This window comes from Arachis duranensis, chromosome 4 (assembly GCF_000817695.3).
Source record: "Arachis duranensis cultivar V14167 chromosome 4, aradu.V14167.gnm2.J7QH, whole genome shotgun sequence".
Taxonomy (NCBI): domain Eukaryota; kingdom Viridiplantae; phylum Streptophyta; class Magnoliopsida; order Fabales; family Fabaceae; genus Arachis; species Arachis duranensis.
In genome coordinates, this window is record NC_029775.3 from 115921129 (window position 1) to 115942621 (window position 21493).

General features: G+C 31.3%; 3 protein-coding genes across 3 annotated transcripts; 1 reads left to right on the forward strand and 2 right to left on the reverse strand.

Moving 5' to 3' along the window:
- The first annotated feature begins 4160 nt into the window (after positions 1–4160).
- On the forward strand, positions 4161–6290 carry LOC107486728 (uncharacterized protein At3g28850-like). The gene has a single exon (XM_016107294.3). It carries the CDS (start codon positions 4754–4756, stop codon positions 6113–6115), a length of 1362 nt encoding a protein of 453 aa, XP_015962780.1. The 5' UTR covers positions 4161–4753; the 3' UTR covers positions 6116–6290.
- Positions 6291–9281: 2991 nt separating this feature from the next.
- Positions 9282–12431, reverse strand: LOC107486727 (binding partner of ACD11 1). The gene is made up of 5 exons (XM_016107292.3): positions 12237–12431; positions 11430–11617; positions 10515–10590; positions 9998–10114; positions 9282–9903 (listed from the first exon to the last, which is right to left on the reverse strand). Exons 2-5 carry the CDS (start codon positions 11543–11545, stop codon positions 9448–9450), a joined length of 765 nt encoding a protein of 254 aa, XP_015962778.1. The 5' UTR covers positions 11546–11617; positions 12237–12431; the 3' UTR covers positions 9282–9447.
- Positions 12432–20279: 7848 nt separating this feature from the next.
- Positions 20280–21417, reverse strand: LOC107486392 (transcription factor PRE6-like). Its single transcript, XM_016106926.3, has 2 exons — positions 21161–21417; positions 20280–20645 (listed from the first exon to the last, which is right to left on the reverse strand). The coding sequence occupies exons 1-2, from the start codon at positions 21287–21289 to the stop codon at positions 20490–20492; spliced, it is 285 nt and encodes a 94-aa protein (XP_015962412.1). The 5' UTR covers positions 21290–21417; the 3' UTR covers positions 20280–20489.
- Between the last annotated feature and the right edge of the window lie 76 nt (positions 21418–21493).

Below are 21493 nucleotides of genomic sequence, written 5' to 3' on the forward strand. Positions count from 1 at the left end.
TCCATCATCTCCTGTGGCTGAGAAAGGATTAATGGAGAATGTAGCTTTCTTGATCTCTTCCTTCAAAACATTTCTAGTAAGTATTTGATTAATATCATCATCAAATTTTCTCTCCAAAGATTGCAATTCTGCCGAGGCAATACATGGGGTTTGAGGAAGTGAACAACTCCTTAAAGTACTCAGTGGCAATTTGGGCAATGCCTCCAGGATCTATGCTGAAATTATCGGAGCTATCTTGTAGTCTAAAAATCTTGTTTTTTTTTTATTTCTACTTTGGAATTTAGCATGAAAAAATTTTGTGTTTTGATCACCCCATTTCAACCATTGAATTCTAGTTTTTTCCTTCCAATACATCTCCTCCTATAAGTAGGCTTTAGCTAATTCTTCCTCCAACTGTAAAATAATTGATCTTGTTGCCTCTATCTCCTTTAATTTTTCCAACTCTAATTGATTTTTTAGATCAGATATTAGCTTTTGCGAATTGCTAGAGCCGGACTTCTGCTATTCTACCAAAACATGTATGCATTTTTTCAGTTTAGAGAACAGCTTGAACATTAGAGAGCCATTAAATTCAGTCCTTCATGTTTCTTTCACCGTATTAAAAACTTTCTCATTGTCACACCATCTTTCCTGAAATCGGAATCTTCTTTTTGCCTTGTGCTCCTCCCTGTCTGCCAATAGCATCAAAGGGCAACGGTTAGAGTCTGTATCATCTAAATGTAGGATTGTTACTCGTGGATAATTTGCTCTGAAATGATGTATAGAGAGGCATTTATCGAATCGTTCCATAATTAGGTTGTCACTGTATTGTCTATTGCACCAAGTGAATTTTCTCCCTTTGAATCCTAAGTCCATCAGATCACCATTACTAATGAAGTTATTAAAAGCCTCTAGTGATGAGGCCGACTTTATTCTTCCTCCCTCTTTCTCATGATAGGCGGAGATGGCATTAAAGTCGCTTATCACAAGAAAATAAGGACTGGCTATCATTTTAAACTTAATAATTCTTCAGTATTGATTAAATTGAATGTTGTCATTACAATGTAAATGAACAACAACTATTTTCCATTTTCTTTGTTTGGTAGGATCTGTCCACTCAAAGAAAATAAAGAATTCATCGCTAGAAAGAATTAAGACAATTGTATTATCCTTCCATGCCAGCACTAACCCACCAGATTGACCTATAGGATCCACACAATATATCTGCAGAAAACCTGCTTTGTTGCATTGAGTTGTAATATTCGTGGTAATATTCTTAATTTCACATAAAAATATTACCTCGGGAGAATGAGATCTAGAAATTCTGTGTATGTTGTGAACTATCAGGGGATTTTTCATGCCCCGAAAATTCTACATCATCATCTTCATGGGTCACTAGGTGCCCATTGTAGGGTGGCACCCTCTCCCTCTTCCGCTTGCACCTTTTTCTCTTAGCATAATTTCTATTTCTAACTCTTTTTTAAATAATGATTTTGTCGAAAATAACCTAAATCTAGTAAGACATAAATTGTTTAGTTCAAACGTTTAGAAAATATGGTTAAAGGAACTATATGTGGAGCAATTAGACTTAAATTGATACCGACTCTTCAGAATTTGGTGACTTCAACTCCACCAACAACTACTTTTGAATCTTTTTTTGGATTACATCCATTATCTCAAGTTCTGGATCGAACCAATCCATTAACCCAAATAGTTCATGGTAGAAAATTGAGTTATTTGAGCCTCGGAGGGGTGACGGGGCGAAGATTGAATCTTATTTTTCCATTAGATGGAGCTCGCACGTGTTCTGAAGTAGAATAGATATTTTCTGTTTCTACTAACACGAGCCCATATCTTTGCTTTTCTATCAATTTCTAGTTCTAATCTCCCTCCCCAATCCAATATTATAGTGCCAAAGGGTGGGACCATTTCTCTTTGTGAACTCCTCTTAATTCCTAATACTGTGATAGTTTTTCTGCTAGTTGCTTTAAGTTTTGTCTCTTGTTAGTAGATTGTGTAAGCTGCTACCCTTGTTCTCTAAATACAAAGCATGTTTTTGCTTCAATCCCCTTCGAATATTCCTTTTCGTCTCTTTCTTTAGCATTGTTTCTTTCTATTTCTGAATCGGTACTGATTTGTGGAAAATACTTTGCTGTTTGTGTCTTCTTTTGAACGATAGCATTACTCATAACTTCTGCTTCCTCACTACTCCCCCTCTCTTTTTCGAGACTGCATTAATAGATTGGCTAGTCCCTTAATTAAGTTGACTAGAGTTGACTTTTTGACCCTGTTGTGTGAGTTTTCTTTCTATTTAGGCAGATTAATATTAGAATTATCCTTCATAGTGTTAGTGTTGCAAGTGTGAGGAGTGTTGGAGTTAGTCCTACATCTAAGAAAGCATGGAAGAGTGAGGAGTTTATAAGATGAGAGACTCATTAACTTGACACCTTAAGGTTTTGAGTTGGATGTGGTGTCTTCTCATCTTATGTTCTCGCACTTGATTACTCCCCGAATTCTCCCCGTTGGTCAAGAGCTCCCCACGTTTGGCCCAACAAAGTGGTGTCAGAACCGATGGTTAATCGGTCTGGTGGTTTTAAGGAGTATTCAAGGTGAAGCATCAAAAGTCTTCCCGGCAAAGGTGGTCCGGGCGGCGTGTCCCGCGGTGTTTTGCGGTGGTGTGATGGATGAATACTCATAGTGGTGGTGGAGCTAGAGGGGAGTTGATGCTTGATGTGGAGACTCACACTTGAGGGGGAGATTGTTAGTGTTACAAGTGTGAGGAGTGTTGGAGTTAGTCCTACATCTAAGAAAGCATGGAAGAGTGAGGAGTTTATAAGATGAGAGACCCATTAACTTGACACCTTAAGGTTTTGAGTTGGATGTGGTGTCTTCTCATCTTATGTTCTCGCACTTGATTCCTCCCCGAATTCTCCCCGGTGGTCGAGAGCTCCCCACGTTCGGCCCAACACATAGCACCCTTTTTTCTTCCCATATGGTCGATTTTCAACCAATTCCTCCACTTTTCTTCTTCCACTTCTCCCTTCAACGAATCTTCAATTTGAAAATTGCAAGTTCTTGTCTCATGCCCAATAAATCCACAATTGCAAAAGGTATCAATCCGTTCATACTTTAGTGCAACTTCAAGTTGTTGGTTTTTGGGACCAACAAGCTTGACATATCTTCTGAGTGGTTTTGTTACATCCTAGTTTTTCTAGATTTTAACAATGCTATGTTCCTTGTCTCAAACGTGAAAGATATCAACATCTAGCACCTCTCCAAATGAGTCTCCTATCTTTCTTTTTGATTCTTTAGTCTTGAATTGTTCTGACAAACCCCAAATTTATATCCATATGACGTGGGCAATATATATTTCTGTATTATTCTCATTCTCCTTCCATCTCCTAAGATTCAGGATGTAATTTTTGAATAGCCAAAGAGCACCCCTCTCAATACAAAGCATATCCTTCTCATCTCCAAAAAAGAATCGAAATATATTTTCTCCATGATCTACCACTTTAAAATCCTCCGGTTGCCTCCATATAAAATACATAGCAGCCTCCACAATACTGTTTGAGAGTGATTTATCCGGCAAAAGTCTCTCAACTAAATTTTTTACACAAGTTTTAGTTTCAACCTGCACGTCTTTCTCATTAAAACTGATTATTGTGTTTTTTTCTTTAGGTTGATTGTTAACAGTAATAGCAGCATTTGCTGTCATGGTGATCAAGTTGACACAATGATGCTAGATTACTCGAACAAATTGATTAATCACAAAAAAATTATAGATAGTAAAATTTTTCTGCTAAATCTTAGCAGAGCACGTTAAACTTTAAGAACACTCTCAATTTTTTTTATATATAATTTACAATATTGTTTATTGACCAACGCCAAAAATAAAAAATTAACCCTAACCTCAAATACTTCTTTTAAATTATGTACCATGCCCATAGATTTTATAAAAAGTATACATTAAAATTTTGTTAATAATTTAATAAATTTGACTCAACCATTAATATTACGCGAAAATATTCGTGTTTATATGTCAACTTTTTTATATAAAATTTATACTAACTAATTTTAAGCGGATAACGGATAATCAGTTAATCACCTTATCCAAAATAAAATTAAGTCATAAAGAAAACTAAAACTTTTGCAATTCCCCCCTATTTTGTACTCCTGCTGTTCTTGTTGTTCATTTCCTCTCTCTCTCTCTCTCTCTCTCTCCAAAATTCAAGAGAGAGAAAGAAAAACCGTGTGGGATCAAAGTGGTGATCTTGATCAATCCCTCAGCCTCGTTTCTTTGACCTTTAAGCAATTCACTTTCCAAATTCTTCCTTTCCCATTTCTCTTTCTGCAGATTTTTCTTCAGTTTCAGACTCCTTTTTACCATTTTTTTCTGTTCCTCTCTCATTGGAAAAAAAAAAAACAACATTAAAAAAAAAAACAATCTTTCAAAGTTAGTTGCCATTGTTTCTTTGCATCTCCATCAGCATGTTCATGATGATCATCACAAACGCAAACAAATTGTGGGTTTGTTTTTTGCACACATGGTGATTGATGAATTGCCTTGTTTTATTTAATTTTTTTCACCCTTTTTCTTTCCACAATCGGCAATCACCATTCTGTGGATCATTGATCATTGATCATTCCATGGTTCTCAATTTTGCTGTAAGTCTTTAATGGCACACCAAAATTGAAACCTCAAAGTTTGAGTTTTTGTTTTAAAAAATTATTCTTTTATGGTCAAAATTTATTATTTTTGTTTTTTGTGATCATGGGTTGTGCTAGTTCCAAGCAAAAGAAACGTTGCCGCCATTGCAATGCTCCATATTCTCCTGTTTCCAGAAGCTACTCAATGCATGTTCATCATCCTCCACAAGCTGAAGGTGATAACTACCATGTTGTGGCACTCAAATCCACCACCCTAGACAGCATGAAGCTCAATCCCCCTGCTCCAAAGCCTTCATCTAAAGAAATGCTTACAAACAGTGAGAGTTTCAGGTTTGATCATGGAACAAGCTTCATCCCAGAGAAAGAGAAGGAGGGGATTAAGAAGAAGGAAGAGTTTTCAATGGAGTTGGTTGAAGCCAAGACTTGGTCCAACATGATTGAGCAAAAGTTGACAAAAGTTGTTCCTAAAACACCAACAAGAACACCACCTGGTGAACCTGAAACAATCAACACATGGGAATTGATGGCAGGGCTTGAAGACACAAGCCCTTACAGGTCACCAAATCACTTCAAGAGCTTCTCTTTTGATATCAAGGGTGATGATGATGATGATGATGATGATGATGATGATGATGATGTTGATGATGATGTCCAAGCAGAACTTAGAACTCCAGTATCAAAAGCCCTTGTTGATGATCCACCAAGGTCATTGTGGATTAGAATGAGTGAAGAAGAAGCAAGACTCAACCCTGCAATCTCAGAGTTTGATCCTGAAGTCATTGCATCTTTTAGAAAATCATTGATGCAGCTATCACCTGAAAGCCCTTTTCACCTTAGGCCATCAACATTGTGTGATGAAGAGAAACAAGTATCCAATAAGAAGAGCAAAGGCAGAGGAGGAGGGGGTGACGATGATCGAGTAGTTTCGAATTCGAAGGATGTTGATCTTCTTGTTCATCCTTCTTCTTGTGGGAAGGAAAAAGTTGTGTTGTACTTCACAAGCCTTCGTGGGGTGAGGAAGACTTATGAGGATTGTTGCCAGGTGAGGATGATCCTCAAAGGGATGCATTTAAGGATGGATGAGAGGGATGTTTCGATGCATTCGGGGTTCAAGGAGGAGCTGAAAGAACTTCTTGGTGATGCATATAGTGGTGGAGGGTTGCCAAAGGTGTTTGTTGGGAGGAACTACATTGGTGGAGCTGAAGAGATTCAGAGATTGCATGAAGATGGGAAGCTTGAGAAGAAATTGGAATGTTGTGAGAGGATTGAAGAGAAAGTTTGTGAGGTATGTGGTGATGTTAGATTTGTTCCTTGTGAAACATGTTCTGGAAGCTGTAAAATCTACTATGAAGGTTATCATGAAGAAGAAGAGCAACGAGATTGTGATTGTGATGATGGTGGATTCCAACGTTGCCCTGATTGCAATGAAAATGGACTAATTCGTTGCCCCAATTGCTGCTATTAGTTTCATATACTTCCAGGTGATACTTACATAAAGACCTTTTCTTTTTTTGAGTTTTTAGTCCTTTATTTTCTCTGTGAGATTTTGTTGTATAGTGAACTTTTTTTAGCATGCTTGATACTATTAGTGAAGATCATGGAATTGTGCAATAGAAAGAGTGAAATATTGTGTTCTAATTTGTCTCTTTTTGCACAACCACTGCAGCTTGTTGCATAGTGTACACTTTTTTAATTTTCCATTCCACACATAAAAAAAAATCCAATAAAAATAAAAATACAAAGAAAGAAAGAATTCTGGGTTGTATTGTATGAAATTTCCTTTTCATGTAAAGTGAATTACTAATTTAGTTAGTATATGTGCATTCTTTTACTTCAAGATGAATTCTCCTTTTTACAATTTCAAAGATGTAATGTTGAGTCACCACATCAATACATTAGAGGTCTTGAATGAGGAATGATTTCTGGACTTATGAGCTCAATTCAATTACCATGATTTTCCTTCTGTTACCAAATTTATCATTCACAGTATCATTTGTAGGTAGCACATTTTTTGCAGCCTCCTATATTGGATCACAGTTTCTGACTTTCTTGGTTATAGAAGAATTAATCATATAAAATTTTGTTAGGTCCCAATTTATCTGCAGATGGTAAGTGACTAAGTGTGTGCTTTTTGCTATATATTGATTCTCTGCTTTCACCAACTCATATTTTCTTGGATTTTATATATATATACTCAAGTTAAGTGGTGGCATAAAATAGCATACTAGTTGGTCAAATCGGGCCAAAGAAGTTTATAGTTGAGTCAAATCATGTGATGTGAATGTATATCCACTATCCTTCTTAAAAAATAACAATTACTATAATAACTGATAATAGACTATTTCTGCACTAACAACTTTCAAAAGCATACAATAAAATATTTTTGAAGTTAAAAGATGTTTCATAAGATTAGTTAGTTCTTTATGATTCTGATTTTAAGGTTAGTCTGTCTATGTTGTATTGTTTATGATTCTTCTACATCAAGTTTAAAATAAGTTGAACTTTTAGTCCGTTGCTTTGGAAATAAGTAACAAAACGACACAGCATAGGCCATATGGTCCTAAACTCCCAAAGACAAGAAGAATCTCCAAATTTGACTTCAGGTATCAACCACAGTTCATAGCTACTATATATACTATATACTACAGAAAAGGCGCTTAAAATTTGAAAAGAGGGTTCTCTAGACTAGTTTCCATTCATCATCACAAGATTTGTTACCATATTAATCAAAATGAAAGAAGAAATTGTATTTTAGTTTAGGTATATCAAAAGGTTAGACGAATTCGATATTAGATAATGTACAAAACTATGACTAATCAACTTGAATTGGTTGAATGATCAATTTACTTCTCCGATTAAGTAAGTGTTGGGAGTTAGAATCCCGTCTTGTGTATTCAAAAATCTATTGGCCACGATAAACTCTTGAGTGGAGTTCAGATCTGCTGCGAATTAATTATTGACTTGTCGAGTTAGAAGATATCATGAAAAACCAAAAAAGATAATGTACAAGACTAAGACATATACACGACTGAGTAAGTATATAAACAAACTTTACATGGATAAGAATTTAAATTCATATTCTTATATGATAAATTTCTAACAAATTGATGTGAATGTGATCATGGAATTTAGAATTGAAACTCCATGTTGTGCCATCCAAAAGATAAATCACCACTAAGGAACACCTGAATGATACAAATGATTTGTGCCAAATGGGTAACCTTTATTTCCTCTTATACCTACTAATTATGTCTTCTTTTAATCATATACATGTGTTCATATACTGGCAAGTGAAAAAATTCCATTGTTTACATGTCTCCTTTGCTGTCCAATCAAATCACAATCCATTTAGGTGGCTAAGGGTAGATGATAGTTACAGTGCAGTTAATGGTTGAAGGTGGCAATTGCTTATTTATGTGGATGATATAATAGTGTTAGATGTAGAATACACAAGGTTGGTACATTTTTCTTTTATATACGTTCACAAATTCACCTAACATTGTCAATTTGTTATTTGTCAGTGACCCCAATTGATATGGACAGTTTTGACATTAAAAGGAAGAGTGCATCACAACTTTGAAGACTTTGTATGAAAAAATAATATATTAAATAATTTAGTAGCTTTACTTTCAAATAAGACTTTTTGCTTTTTTGGTATGCTACTTTATTTGGAGAAAATGGTTATTGAAACTTTTGTACTTAAAGCACCATGATGCAATGCAAATGATAATTTCTCAACTTTCACCCTTACAAATTAGCTTGAACAAGATTTAGTTGTTTGATGATGATGATGATGATGAAAAGTGTAGAGTTGTTATATCTAATGACTTGTCACTTTCATGTAATTTTGAAAATTTCACTAAATTAATATAATTCCTTAAGTAGTAGTGTCCTCTAGGACAAAGAATCCAACCACTACATATACATGGGCAAGGATGCATGTTGATGTTATCAAGGTAAAACTTAGCACAAATATGGTTTTGTTAATCTGTTGGAATGAATCAAGGGAAAAGGAACAATCAATTAATTGAGATGGATGCAACTAAGCTTTTTATTTATTTAATTATTGCAAAAAGCAAGGTTGGAAAGGGCAAAGTAGTGGTTGGGATGTAAAGAGCATGATGAATATCTAGTTTTATTCAATGAGATAATGTTGGCTAAGATGACCATAAAAGTATAAGAGTGTGGTTGGCAAGGAATCAACCTGTTGCAGCATAAAAATAGTAGAAATTAGTTCACATGTTATTATGTAAGATTGTTGAATGCTAATGATTTGAAAAGTAACAACCGGTTGTGTTATGCATCATGAAAAAGATGGTTGATGTCTTGATTCAACAAATCTACTTGAATCTAAAATTAATCATCTTTTATGTAGCAAGCTAGGGAATATTATACTGTTTGTTAAAAATTTAATATTTATCACCCTATATATAAAGTTACAATCTGCTTGTGTATTCAACTTTCTTACCATATTCAACTTCTCGTTATGATTCATAACATGGTATCAGAGTGTTTTTTTACCTGCATTGAATATTTTCTCTGCATCACCTTTCATGTCTCTTAATATGCTCCAAAATTCAGACATGAACATTAGTTTAACATTATGCAACACTTACAAGGAACAATGTATGTAACACAGAAACTCTACATTTTTCTCTGATTTCTAAAAATGATACACAAACAAGTTCAATCCTCATACTCTATAGCTTAGATCAATAACACAAGCATTTCTATTGGTTTATTTTGAGTACATATAACAGTTGAACATATATGAGATCAATTTACATCTTTGGAGTTTCACTTCCCATGCTGCCCGAGATCAGCGGCAGCTTTCGAGGCACGGCTCAACATGTCTGAAACCCAGAGAGCCCCTTTTGCAAAGTATTTGCTGTTGACAATGGCATTACTGGTCGCCACAGCGGCTTTCCCTGTAACTGTTGCCACTACTATAGCTGTTGTTCCGGTCACAGTTGCAGCTGATTTAGTGATGTCTGTAACGTGGTACTTCTCATCGACGGATCTAAAGGTTTCGGAACCAGAATTGATTATGTCAGTTAACCCAATTTTACTGCTGAGTTCGGCAACCTTGGTCGCCGCAGTAGATGATACACTGTAAGATTCATCAAATGATTTTGCCATGACAAATGCATCTTTTCCCAAGACATATCCCTTAGCTACCATTGTTTTTACGACCTCCTGCGCCATAACTAGTGCTTCTCCAGGGGAAGAAACAAACTTATCCATATGCATGTCCTGTTGAAGAAAACAGTGTTAATTAATGGTTGAATATCAACTTGGTCAAACTAAACACAAAGACATTATTCCTAAGGAAGAATTTCAAGCATACTTCTGAGGTTGTAACGTTGTATTCAGGCTTTGATTCATGGCTGTTCCAATTATGGCAGTCATCGATGTAATCTGCACCACGCGAAATGCATATGCATTGGTCCAAAATCATGGATCCCTGAAATTGCATTGCACCAAAATATGCAGGCTAGCAAACATCATTCAAGAATACCAAAGGATTTGGATTGTAAAGTGAGAGAGTGATGCATCAACCACCTTTAGATTAATAACTTTCATTACATGTTAATCCAAATTAATATTAACAAGGGTTATTAATATTTACATGCTGAACTAAAACTCAATTATTAGCTTGATCAGACAGAACTTGAAAGTGATTTGAAGAGGTTTCATATTCATCTTGCACTTCAATGGTAAACAAATCAGCATCAACTAAAAATGATATTTATGTAGCGCGCATTAGTAGAAATTCAAGAGAAAGAAATCTATGGTATATTACGCCAAATTCGATCCGTGATATTCACAAAGTGATCAAAGAAGCAACAGGGTAAACAACTTACATTCAGCAACAATGCAGTTTCCAAGGCATAAGCATCTCTAAAAGTCACATATGCAGTGGATGAACATTCATCGGATCTGTATCTTGACAATGACAAGAACAAGTTCTTCCTATTATTATTTCCATGATATCATTTGAACCTTGCAACTTACAAGTATACATTCTTTATATTCAACAGAACTGTGGAGTGAAGTGAACAAACCCATATCAACATCTTTAAAATAGTCTATTTCAGCATGCTGATTTTTATTTATCTTATTATTCAGAAAAGAATAAACATTATGGCAATGTAAATTAGAAAGAGAAATCTATGACTTCCTTAATTGTAACAGCAGCAATTAGTAATAAAAAACCTCTGAATAAACATATTGCGAAATAGCTCAATACATTGCAAAAGTATATAGCAAAGGAAGCTCAATACAACAGTGAATTTGAGATAATCTGGAATCTATCAAATATAAAGAAAGTAATGGACATAAACACATCCTCCAATATAGAAACACTAATGTCTCTCTCAAATTGAGGGATAATATTCTACCAGTCTTAACATTTGCGACTTACTCGCATTGTCTTGTAGACAAATATCACAAGTTCGTATAATCGTCCATCACACCAGAAATACTTGTATGATCTTAAAACATATTCAAAATATGTATTCCAAGAATACCAATAGCTACTCATTTCATTTATATTGTTTAAAAATTATATTAATATCAAGACTTGGTAAAAATTCAATATGCAACCTACATAAAGAAAAATGCAGAAGAATTGTGACTTTCCAACAATTTTTATAGAACCATGAATACCAAACTATACAATCTAATCGAAGTCAACACTTGATCACAAAAACTAGCAAAAATGATTCAATTTCAGTATAATATACTTTTATCAGTGAATAAAGGTTGAGAAACATTGCCTGATGATTTCGACATTCTCAATTATGCCACAATATGTGAAGAAATTGTGCACATCCTTTTCTGTAGCTCTTGGGGATAAGCTTGTAACTTCAGCAGTGTAACCACCAGGATACATAGTTGCGAAGTGAATACAAAATTTCTCAATTTGGAAGGAAAACAAAATGAACCTTGATTCAATTCAACAAACCTGCAGAAAGCAATGTAGGTCAAAACCTTAACAAGTGATTAGAACAAAATAGAGAGTGAATAACCCTGCAAGGAAATTTATTAATGTCACTTGAGAAACTCATTACTCATAAGCTTAGTTCAAGAATGAACAAAGTAACAAACAATGAAGATAAGCATAAGAGTTAAAAACATTATCTATCTAGCTATCTTACTAGATGCTGAATTCCAAAAACATGTAGTGGTCCCAAACACATATGAGCCTCAATTTCAGCACACAAAACAATGCTCTCAAATCACAAAGTTTTTAACTTTTTAATTACTAATTTGATTATTTGCTATTTAATCACACATCAGGTCCTGACATGCAAAAGGAACATAACATCAATGTCCAAACTCACAAACACCACCAACAACCAATGCAAACTGTTCCAAATCCCAAAATCCCCAACTGGGTTTGATCATCAAGGATAAAAAGAATCCAAAATTAACAAGCTTTTAAAAAAATTCCCAGATTGATTTGATCATGAAGAAGTGAGGCACTGAACAGAACAAGGACATGTAACCAAACCAAGGCCTTAAAAATTGGAAGAAAAAAAAATACCATTATGGAAAATCAAAGGTAGTGAAAGTAAAAGTACCCTGAAAGAGTGAAGCAAGATTGAAATTGGTGAAACAGGTACAGTTAACTGAAGCAGAATTGTGTTACTTGCAGAGATGAATGAAAGAGAGCGGCGAACCAATCCAAAGTAGGATCATGTTTTGTTGGTCATATTTGGAGACATTATTATTATTTTGACAAAAAGAAAAGGTAGTGAGAGTGGAAGTGGATTACACGCGCGTAAAGTTGAATATTTGAATGACGGTGTTGATTATTGTTTGAATGCATGTGTCCCGTTTTTTCATCATTTGATTGGTGGGGAATAGTATGTGGTAGTTGGTGTCTTAATGAAAGCAAAATACGGCTCTAATACTATAACAACAAGAAACTTCTTATTGCACCCTTACGGTTATCATCATCTAGGGAGTTAAAATGGGCTAAATCTATCAGGTGACTTGTATAAATGAGTGAATTTTGTTTTTTAAATTAAGTCTATTTAAATTTTAGATTAAATGGATTGAGTTCGATTGATAAAAAAAAAATGATGAATTAAATAAGTGGTTTATTTATTTTTTTACTTTTTTTAAAAAATAGTATCTTTAATTGATATTTCTCTCAATTTAACTCGAAAATCCAACCAATCAATTAAAAATATTATTTGTTTAAGATTTTTTACTTAAAATTAATTTTTTTTGTCAAAATATTTTTTTAAAAATAAAATAAAAAAAATAATTGGGTTGGTTCGTTTAACTCATCGAACTGATCATAAATGATACGAACTGAAAAATTACGGCACGCGAATGAGGTGGGCTTAAACGATTCAACCCATCTAATCCATTGGTTTAATGGACTGGGTCTAAATGGGCTAGTCTATCCCGTTTGACAGTTCTATTTTCACGTCCCAAAATTTAAGAGTTTATTGTTGTGAATGATTACATGCATAAAGTGAGATTCGAATCTTCAGTACTTATTTAAATAGATTAGTAAATTAATTATTATATCAATCTAAATTGATTTGCAAAATTACAAACTATTTTTGTGGAGGTTAGTTGTTGTATACTTGGTCTGCCAACGAATATCTACAAATTTTTTTAGCGGAATGAATTATACATCCACAATAAAAAGATTTAGGTATAATTAGGCTAAAAATTGGGTGAAACTAAATAAAGATCCAAATTGACTAATGTTAAAGAGTCAATGGATTAGTTGTGTTTGTTTTCTTTATTTTTTTGGACATATGGGTTAGCTGTGGTTAAGTGCAAAATGTGATTTGAAATCCAGAGCTAGTTAGTACTCTTCGAAATATCTAAATTTCTCAAAAAAAATTTGTCATAATCTAAATTTCAGAATAAATGGGCCTTTAGGTGTATCATTTCTTTATGGATTTGTTGAGTAATCACCATTATGTTTTGGGCTTACCTTTTAAGGGCCAGACTAAATCCTGTAATTTATACACATTGAGTACTCTAGCTAGTAGCTAGGCCTTGGCCCACACCTTGGCTCAATTATTGAGTCCCGGAATCGTCTTTTTGTTCATTGGTTTTTTAATTTATTCTAGCGTTCATATGCACCCACATATTTTGCATTTAATTTTCAATTATTGACAATATTAGAGGAACAATAATATAAAATTATTTTATTTAATCAACTTAACATCAATAATTTCATTTGTGTAAAATCTATAACTACATATCTATTATATCTAATATTATAGAATTATTCTTGCCATAATTAATAAATGCAAAAAAAAAAAGTTATGGCTATCTATAATTTTCAAATTATGGTTTCCAAATATTGTTTGTTTGTTTTCCTATTCAGTTTAGTGTTGTTCCCATCACCCCAAATTAAGCCTAACTTAATTTGTTTTATAACATTTGTTTTGTTTTTATAATATATAGAATTTCCATTTTTGAGTCATTAACCAAGCACATCATATTTTTATCATATTTAGGAGGTTATTAGTATCATGCTTAGCTTTCAATGGCAATACAACTGAAAGATAAGGTTCCCATGTTTGGTAGCTTTCAAATACTAATTAATTTGATTTGATAATTGAAATTAAACTGTTTAATTAGTGAGAGAAAATCATTCCATCTTCTCTTTATTTTTTTTCCCACGTTATATTCCAACAGTTTGTCAACTTTAATTGACGAGTCTCTTAAAAATTGATCCAAATTACTAAAATTTAACGATAAAAAAATCTTTGCTTGAGTTATGAAAAATACTCGTTATTTTGAATATAATCTAACTTAATTTTCTAAACCTACATACATACACTAATACATTGATATTATTCAATAAAATAGATCTACGTTTGATTATTATTATGCCAAACTTTGATCATGACATTGATTGATAGAACTGTACGGTGTGTTTTCATTTATGTCAAATTGTTTTCTTCATCAAACCCAGGAACATTTTAATAATAGATCAAAATGCATGTTGGCTTTTACTACAACAAAATAAATATGATACTAACCTCTACATGTCTTAATTATTAAAATTTTGTTATGCATAATTTTGTTAAGTTTTCAATTTATAGCCTTTTCATTATAGTAAAAAAATTAAGTAATAAAATCATTATAAAAAAATGCACCATATATATGCATCAATTCTAAGGCAACAAGACATATGTCTTAGTTAGCTACCAACATAAATCTTTATGTATAAATAAGAATTTTAATTTTGATGCATTGTAAAACAGTTTTATACGTACATTATTTAATCGCATACATAACATTATGTTTGCAAAAAAAAATTTACATTTTATATTAATAGTATAAATAATTATCTAAAAAAATAAACGTAATTGGACGACTATATAAAACATCTTTAGACTGTCAATTTATTAAAATTAAAGTTCCTAAATAATGCTTTTTTTAGTATGCATGTGTGTTGAACTAATTGGACCTAGTAAAAAATGTCCTTAATTACTTCTTTAAGTTGTTTAATCATTTGGCCTTATATATATCTTATTCGCCAGGTACAAATTAAATGAATAATCATGGTTGGACCACATTAATGAAACACCGGTGCATGCAAGTAATTTACCTAATAAGTGAGGCACTTTGTTGAGAAATTGAAAGACATAGGTTTTCCAATTGAGTCCCTATTTGATTGAGGTTCCTTTCCTTGCATGTTAGTGCATCTCTTTCGGATAATAGCTTCACATGCATGCATGGGGACGGCATGCAATATAGTCAAACACTCTCACACAAAAACATACCCTTTTTTATCCCAACCAAAATTGTACTATATCATGAACTCAATATGCAGTTGTGAAATAATTATTAGAACACAATATGGAAAAAGTTTATAAAAGTTAAAATTTGTGCATGCCACGTGATTCTAATATTATATATATTTTAGACATGTGATATTTCGATTTCTCAACTCATTTTTAATTTTCTCCTTTTTTATATTAAAAAAAAAAGATTTTTGTTCTTCATATTTTCATGATTTTTTAACTTTTAATGTTATTCTTTTTGATAGTGTCAATTTTACCAACAGAAATTGCTAATAATAAAATCTCACATTTGTTATTTTCATATATATTATAAATAAAAAAAGTGAAATAACTATATATATATAACCATAGCATTTAGTAAGAAAAAGTAATATTAATTTAATGGAAGTTATTTAACTTTTATTTATTCAATGTTTATAATTCGGACAAATAAGTTATATGTAGAGCTAATGTCCTTAATGAAGATGTACAAAGGAAACAATGTCAAATAATAACCACATTGATGGATTGAACAAAAGTAGATATATTATATTAAAGAACATTTGAATGATCAGATTAGTTTAAATTATAATTAATAGATCTAAAATTATTTTTGAATAATTTTATACTATGTATGTTGTCTAATAAATATATTATATGGTAGATTAGTCAATCATTGAAAATTCATATTAACGGTTTAGGAGTATATTTGAAATATATATAGATTAAGAATATAAATTATAGGAATATATTAGGGTTCTATTGAATAAATAAAAATTAGTTATTTGTTATGTTAGTTAAAAATAAAAAACTAGGGTTTGTGATTTTTTTTTCTAACTAAAATTAAAAAATTAGTGGCTTAATGCATTGTTGCCTAATGTACTGTTGTCTTTTTTTAGATGTTACTTATCATCTTGGTCTACGAATAAATGAAGAGTTAGTTGGTACTTATAGCTGTGATTTTCAGACTTATTATTATGATCATGACACATGATAATTAGTTATTTAGTCAATTCAAACGATGCTTTCTAAATATTTTAGAGTGCTAAATCAAATGATTTGTACTCTCAATTCTTAAGAAAAATTGAAAAAAAAAATTAATACCCATCAGTAATACAAAGAAAAGATATAAAATGCTAAGACGACAAATCTGTTTTAATCAAAATTTTAGCTAACACAGCAATGGCTCTCTAACTACATTGTCTTATATTGTGAAGTTGCATATTTTTTAAAGCATCAAATCCTTAATTTTTATATATACAACTAAGGTGAACAAATTGGCAAAATATTAATTTATTTATTGACAGTGAGTGTGACATTGTTAATCATGGATTTGAGCAGAATTAAAGAGTCATCAATCATGAGTTATCGTTTTCGAAGCTGAGAGATCGTAGATGCTTTGGATCCAATCAGATCCGTCATAAAATGTTTAGTCATTTTCTTCTATTTGCAGTGCTTTGTTTTCAAATCAGAATCAGAAACCATGACAATTAAATAAAAGTGTCAGTATTATGGCTACCTAATCATTCAACATATATAATATATCCGTACATGTTTCTGCTTTCCTTCAAATTTGGGACGCAATATCATACTATCAACTTGCCACTAACTTAGAAAAGTTGTTCTTAAATAATGCTTTGAATCGACACACCTAATTAGAATTTTTATAACCAACTTGAATTATTCGAGTAGTATGCTCATTCGTTTGTTTAAAAAAATATCGGGAATTCGAATCTCACTTTGTACATGTAACAACTCATTGACTAATAACATCCATTTAAATGGAGCTCAAATCCAAAACAGATTAGTCATTAGTCTGTCGAATTAAAAAATACCATAAACAACTAAAAAAAATTAAATTTCTTATTTTGATTTAATTAATTAGTTTGACCAATTTATTGTTTGCTACTTTCCTCGATTAACTTTAATTTGTAGGTTACCTTTCTTTTCAGCCCTAGTGAGCTTTTTGTTTTCCTAATTACCTATTTTTATCAATAACTTTAACAAAATATGAGAACCATTAATGTGAAAAATATAATAAATATAGGGTAAAATAAAAATAATATAAAAATATTATTTTTACATCAAAATCAGCTACTAATGTATTTGTATATAAATATATGTATAATATAATTTATTTTTAATATATCTGTATTATTATAATATGTATTTAATATTAATGACTGCCTTTGATAATTAATTTTAGTGTATACGTAACATAGTCGAAATAAAAGAGAACTTCTTACCCAATACAAATATAAAGATCGAGTTATTAGTCAACTTAACACTCAAAATTAGTTTATGAGATGAAAGATTTTCAATCTCTTATTTTGACATTTTTTTAGTTTAAAATATAAAATAATAATTAGTAAACGTTTTTTACTAAATAAAAAGTTTGCATTCTTTGTTAGTTAAAAAAATTTTAACTTTCCCTTGAAAAGAAAAAAATTGTAAGTCGCAAAATATTTTACAATTATTTGGAACACATAAAAACTAGAAATGAAAGAGATAGAGGTAGTTTTTAAGGGATAGAAATTGAATTGGCTCATTGAAAAGTTCAATCGCAATGGAAGAGGACACCATAAAATGGGTAATGCTAGGTAGACAAAAAAAAACAGCAAATATTTATCTTATTTACCATTAATTAATTATCGCAACAATTAATAAATGCTAAATAAGGTAAGTTATGGTTGTTTTTGACTAATTTTCTTTAGTTACCAAACATTTTCGTCATAAAATATGTTTGGCTTCATTCACTCCTAATTAGTGGTAATATTGGAATGCATACTATAAATTATTATTCTATTTGAATGCATACTATAAATTAATAGTAATATTAGAATGCATACTATAAATACTAGAATGCATGTACTTTCCCCAGAAACATAATATCTACATACACCAAGTTATTATTCTATTTCCCTCCTAAGATTTTACTATATCACACTTTTTGCTCAACATTTTGTTGAAAAAAATGACAGACAACCAACTTTTAATTAGTTAATATTAGTTAATTTTAGGGTTTAAAATTTATAATTTAGAGTGTAAAATTAAGAGTTTATGATTTAGGATCTAGAATTTAAGATAAACAAAATAATTTTAAAAAAATTTGATTGATGTTAGAAAGAAAAATTGTTTCTTAAGATTATTCTTATTTGAATATCCATTATCTACATCTATATATATAGATACGGTATATATTAAAGCCAAATCAATGACTAGTTAAGAAGAAAATATTTTCACAATCCACAATATGTATATATGTATACTACATATGATCAACTTAGACCAAATGACCAACTCTCATTCTATTGTGTGATAATGTAACATTATTTAACAGTTATCAATACATAAAATTTATATCATTCGTTAATTGAGTGGTTCTCTTATTTTCTAAGATCTCCTTAGTTAGATGATGATATGAATTAATAACAAGTAGTATTGCTTAAATTCTGTATCAGAATTAGTTTGTTGTAATTTTTATTTCCATAATTTTATTTGAATTTTTTGTTGCTTTAGAATATGATTTCAAACATTGTTGTATTTTGCTTTTCTTTCTATACAATCATATTAAACATCTTTTTTATTATAAAAAATAAAAAAAGAAAATAAAAGATTTGCTCCAATATAATCAAGACTTAGATGATATAACTTCATTTTGCAATACAGAAATTATTCATAAAAGAATATTAAGGTCTAGTAGTAGTCAAATTTCATTCAAAAATCATAAACTAATTTTAATTAATTTATTAATCTGTTTAAATAATATCAAAGATTTAATAATTAGTCATTGACATATTAAAGTGTAAAATACCGTAAAAAATTTAAAAATTTTCTAAATTCAAATTCAAAGATTACATTTCTATAATTGTGCCCCTACTTCTTTAATCTAACTCTATCCAAAAAAAAAAATGAAAAGGAAACTTATGAGTATGTAGATGAATCCTTTGTGAAGAAAAAGAAAAGAGAAAGGGCAAAAGAAGCGACATCACGCTTCCTTGAATAACCGCAACATTCCAATCTCTCATTCACTTAATTTTTCTGTGTGAAATTGTCTCATGTAGTTGTCACTTTGTGTTACTAAAAGTCTAAAAGGGTGGATCTTTATCTCTCTCACATTATTTAACAAACCGTCCAACACTTCATCAAATCACACTCACGTCAACACACTCAGTGTGGGAACTTGAACCCAACTTTACCGACACATACACTATTTTTTTTATATTCTACATTGTTTCTAGTAATTTACATACATATCCATTCACATTCAACTTTTCGTTACTTGTATACTCTTGAGCAAATCATATTAAATTAGCATTAGCATCATAACATTTATTTTAGATCAATCTAGTATTGTTGTTCATCATATACATAATCTCTCTTAATTTGATAAAAATAAGCAAACATTAAATTAAATTCAACTAGGAGCCAATTTTTTTATTTTAAATTATAAATTCTAAATCTTTTAAAAAATAAAAATTAAGAACATAATTTTACAATAAAAAAAATTAATAGTAAAAACTCAGGTGCAGTCAACTTCACGTAAAGTTGATATCTGAGAGTCGTCAGATGATTTGACTAATTTGACTAAATTTTCATCTAACGACTCTCAAATATCAACTTCACGTAAAGTCGACTTCACCTGAGTTTTTACCATAATTAATTTTCTAAATCTATTCAAACTTAATAAAATATAAGAGGAGGATGAAGAAATATTGTTGACCAAAGTCATATATATAAATATATATATCATGTGTCTTACAATTCTGACATGAAACATCTAGATAGGTGAAGTCATGGAAGTACAAATCAGAACTATAAGATAGAAACCTTAAATAAAATTGAACAACCGCTACCAATAAAAGAGGCATGATGATGATATAGCTTTCTTTAGTACAAAGTACTTAATGTTCATTCAAGAACCCTATTTAACAAAGTGCCCTACCTGCCATATGGAAGGTACATACTTCACTCTCTACCAAATAATTTCAAGTACACCACTCACTCTTGCATTATACATATATATATATCTCCTTGAATAAGCAGAAAATTATTATTATTAATTAATTAGTTGCTAAGTAGGCTCCTAATGATGGCAGCTTCAGCACTATCAGCATCAATTGTGGATAACAACTGACCCAAACGCTCGCTTAAATCATCAACCTCTCTGTGTAAGTTTTTTATGTAATTGCAAGTCTCTTGCAGCACCTTAGAAGCCGATACCTGAAGTAATGTTCCATATATAAAAAAGAAATTGAATATATAATTACTCAATCAGTCACTATATTTATTATACGTAACATGGTTTTCTATGTTTAGAATTGAATTTATTATAGCGGTCAATGCAAAGGGTTTGAATTGAAGTGTATGGAAGAGATCGATGTGCATAGAATTTGGAATTGTTTGGAGCTTAGTCCATAATATACGGGTCAGTATCTGACTATCCCTTATTATAATACATGTGCTGCACGAACTATACATCATGCCACTATTTTACAAATTCACTTTATTTTAATCTTTTATTGCTTTCATTTTTTTATTCTTTTAGTTTCAACTTTCAGGCATCTTCACCATTAATGTATATATCTATGCTTAGCTTAATAGTAAGTGTGATATTTACTTCAAAATGTTGAACTAATAATAAGAATATTATTAATTTTGAAATTATTTATTTTAACAATTTAAATTAATAAAAAATATATGTATATATGAATAGTTATATTTTTAACAGAATGTACCTTGTCGGAGCGCCTGTTGCGAATCTCTGGAACAAGTTGGCGCAACTTGGAAACAAGCTGGATGATTTGATCGTCGGAGATCCTTGTAGAGTGAGATCGCTGCCTTGATGATCTGCTTCCGCTAGACATGTTTGATTTTGGTGTGTATATAAATGAAAGCTCTACTTAGCTATGTACTTCACTACTTTGCTTAATTGAAGTTCTAATAGCTCAGCTTAGCTTATATTAGTTTCCACAGTTTTGAAAGAAGAAGTAAGATAGCTATGTAAGTATGAAAGAATAGAAGAGAAAATGATAAGTGGAATATATATAGAGAGGGAAGGAACACATCGA

What these genes read in the sequence shown, in the direction of transcription:
- LOC107486728 (XM_016107294.3), top strand. Translation starts at nt 4,754, where the DNA reads ATGGGTTGTGCTAGTTCCAAGCAAAAGAAACGTTGCCGCCATTGCAAT.
- LOC107486727 (XM_016107292.3), bottom strand. Translation starts at nt 11,545, where the DNA reads ATGTATCCTGGTGGTTACACTGCTGAAGTTACAAGCTTATCCCCAAGA. An exon ending in GAGAATGTCGAAATCATCAG is followed by an intron (nt 10,591 to 11,429) that starts GCAATGTTTCTC and finishes GTCAAGATACAG; the next exon opens with ATCCGATGAATGTTCATCCA. An exon ending in AAACTGCATTGTTGCTGAAT is followed by an intron (nt 10,115 to 10,514) that starts GTAAGTTGTTTA and finishes ATGCAATTTCAG; the next exon opens with GGATCCATGATTTTGGACCA.
- LOC107486392 (XM_016106926.3), bottom strand. Translation starts at nt 21,289, where the DNA reads ATGTCTAGCGGAAGCAGATCATCAAGGCAGCGATCTCACTCTACAAGG. An exon ending in GCAACAGGCGCTCCGACAAG is followed by an intron (nt 20,646 to 21,160) that starts GTACATTCTGTT and finishes ACATTACTTCAG; the next exon opens with GTATCGGCTTCTAAGGTGCT.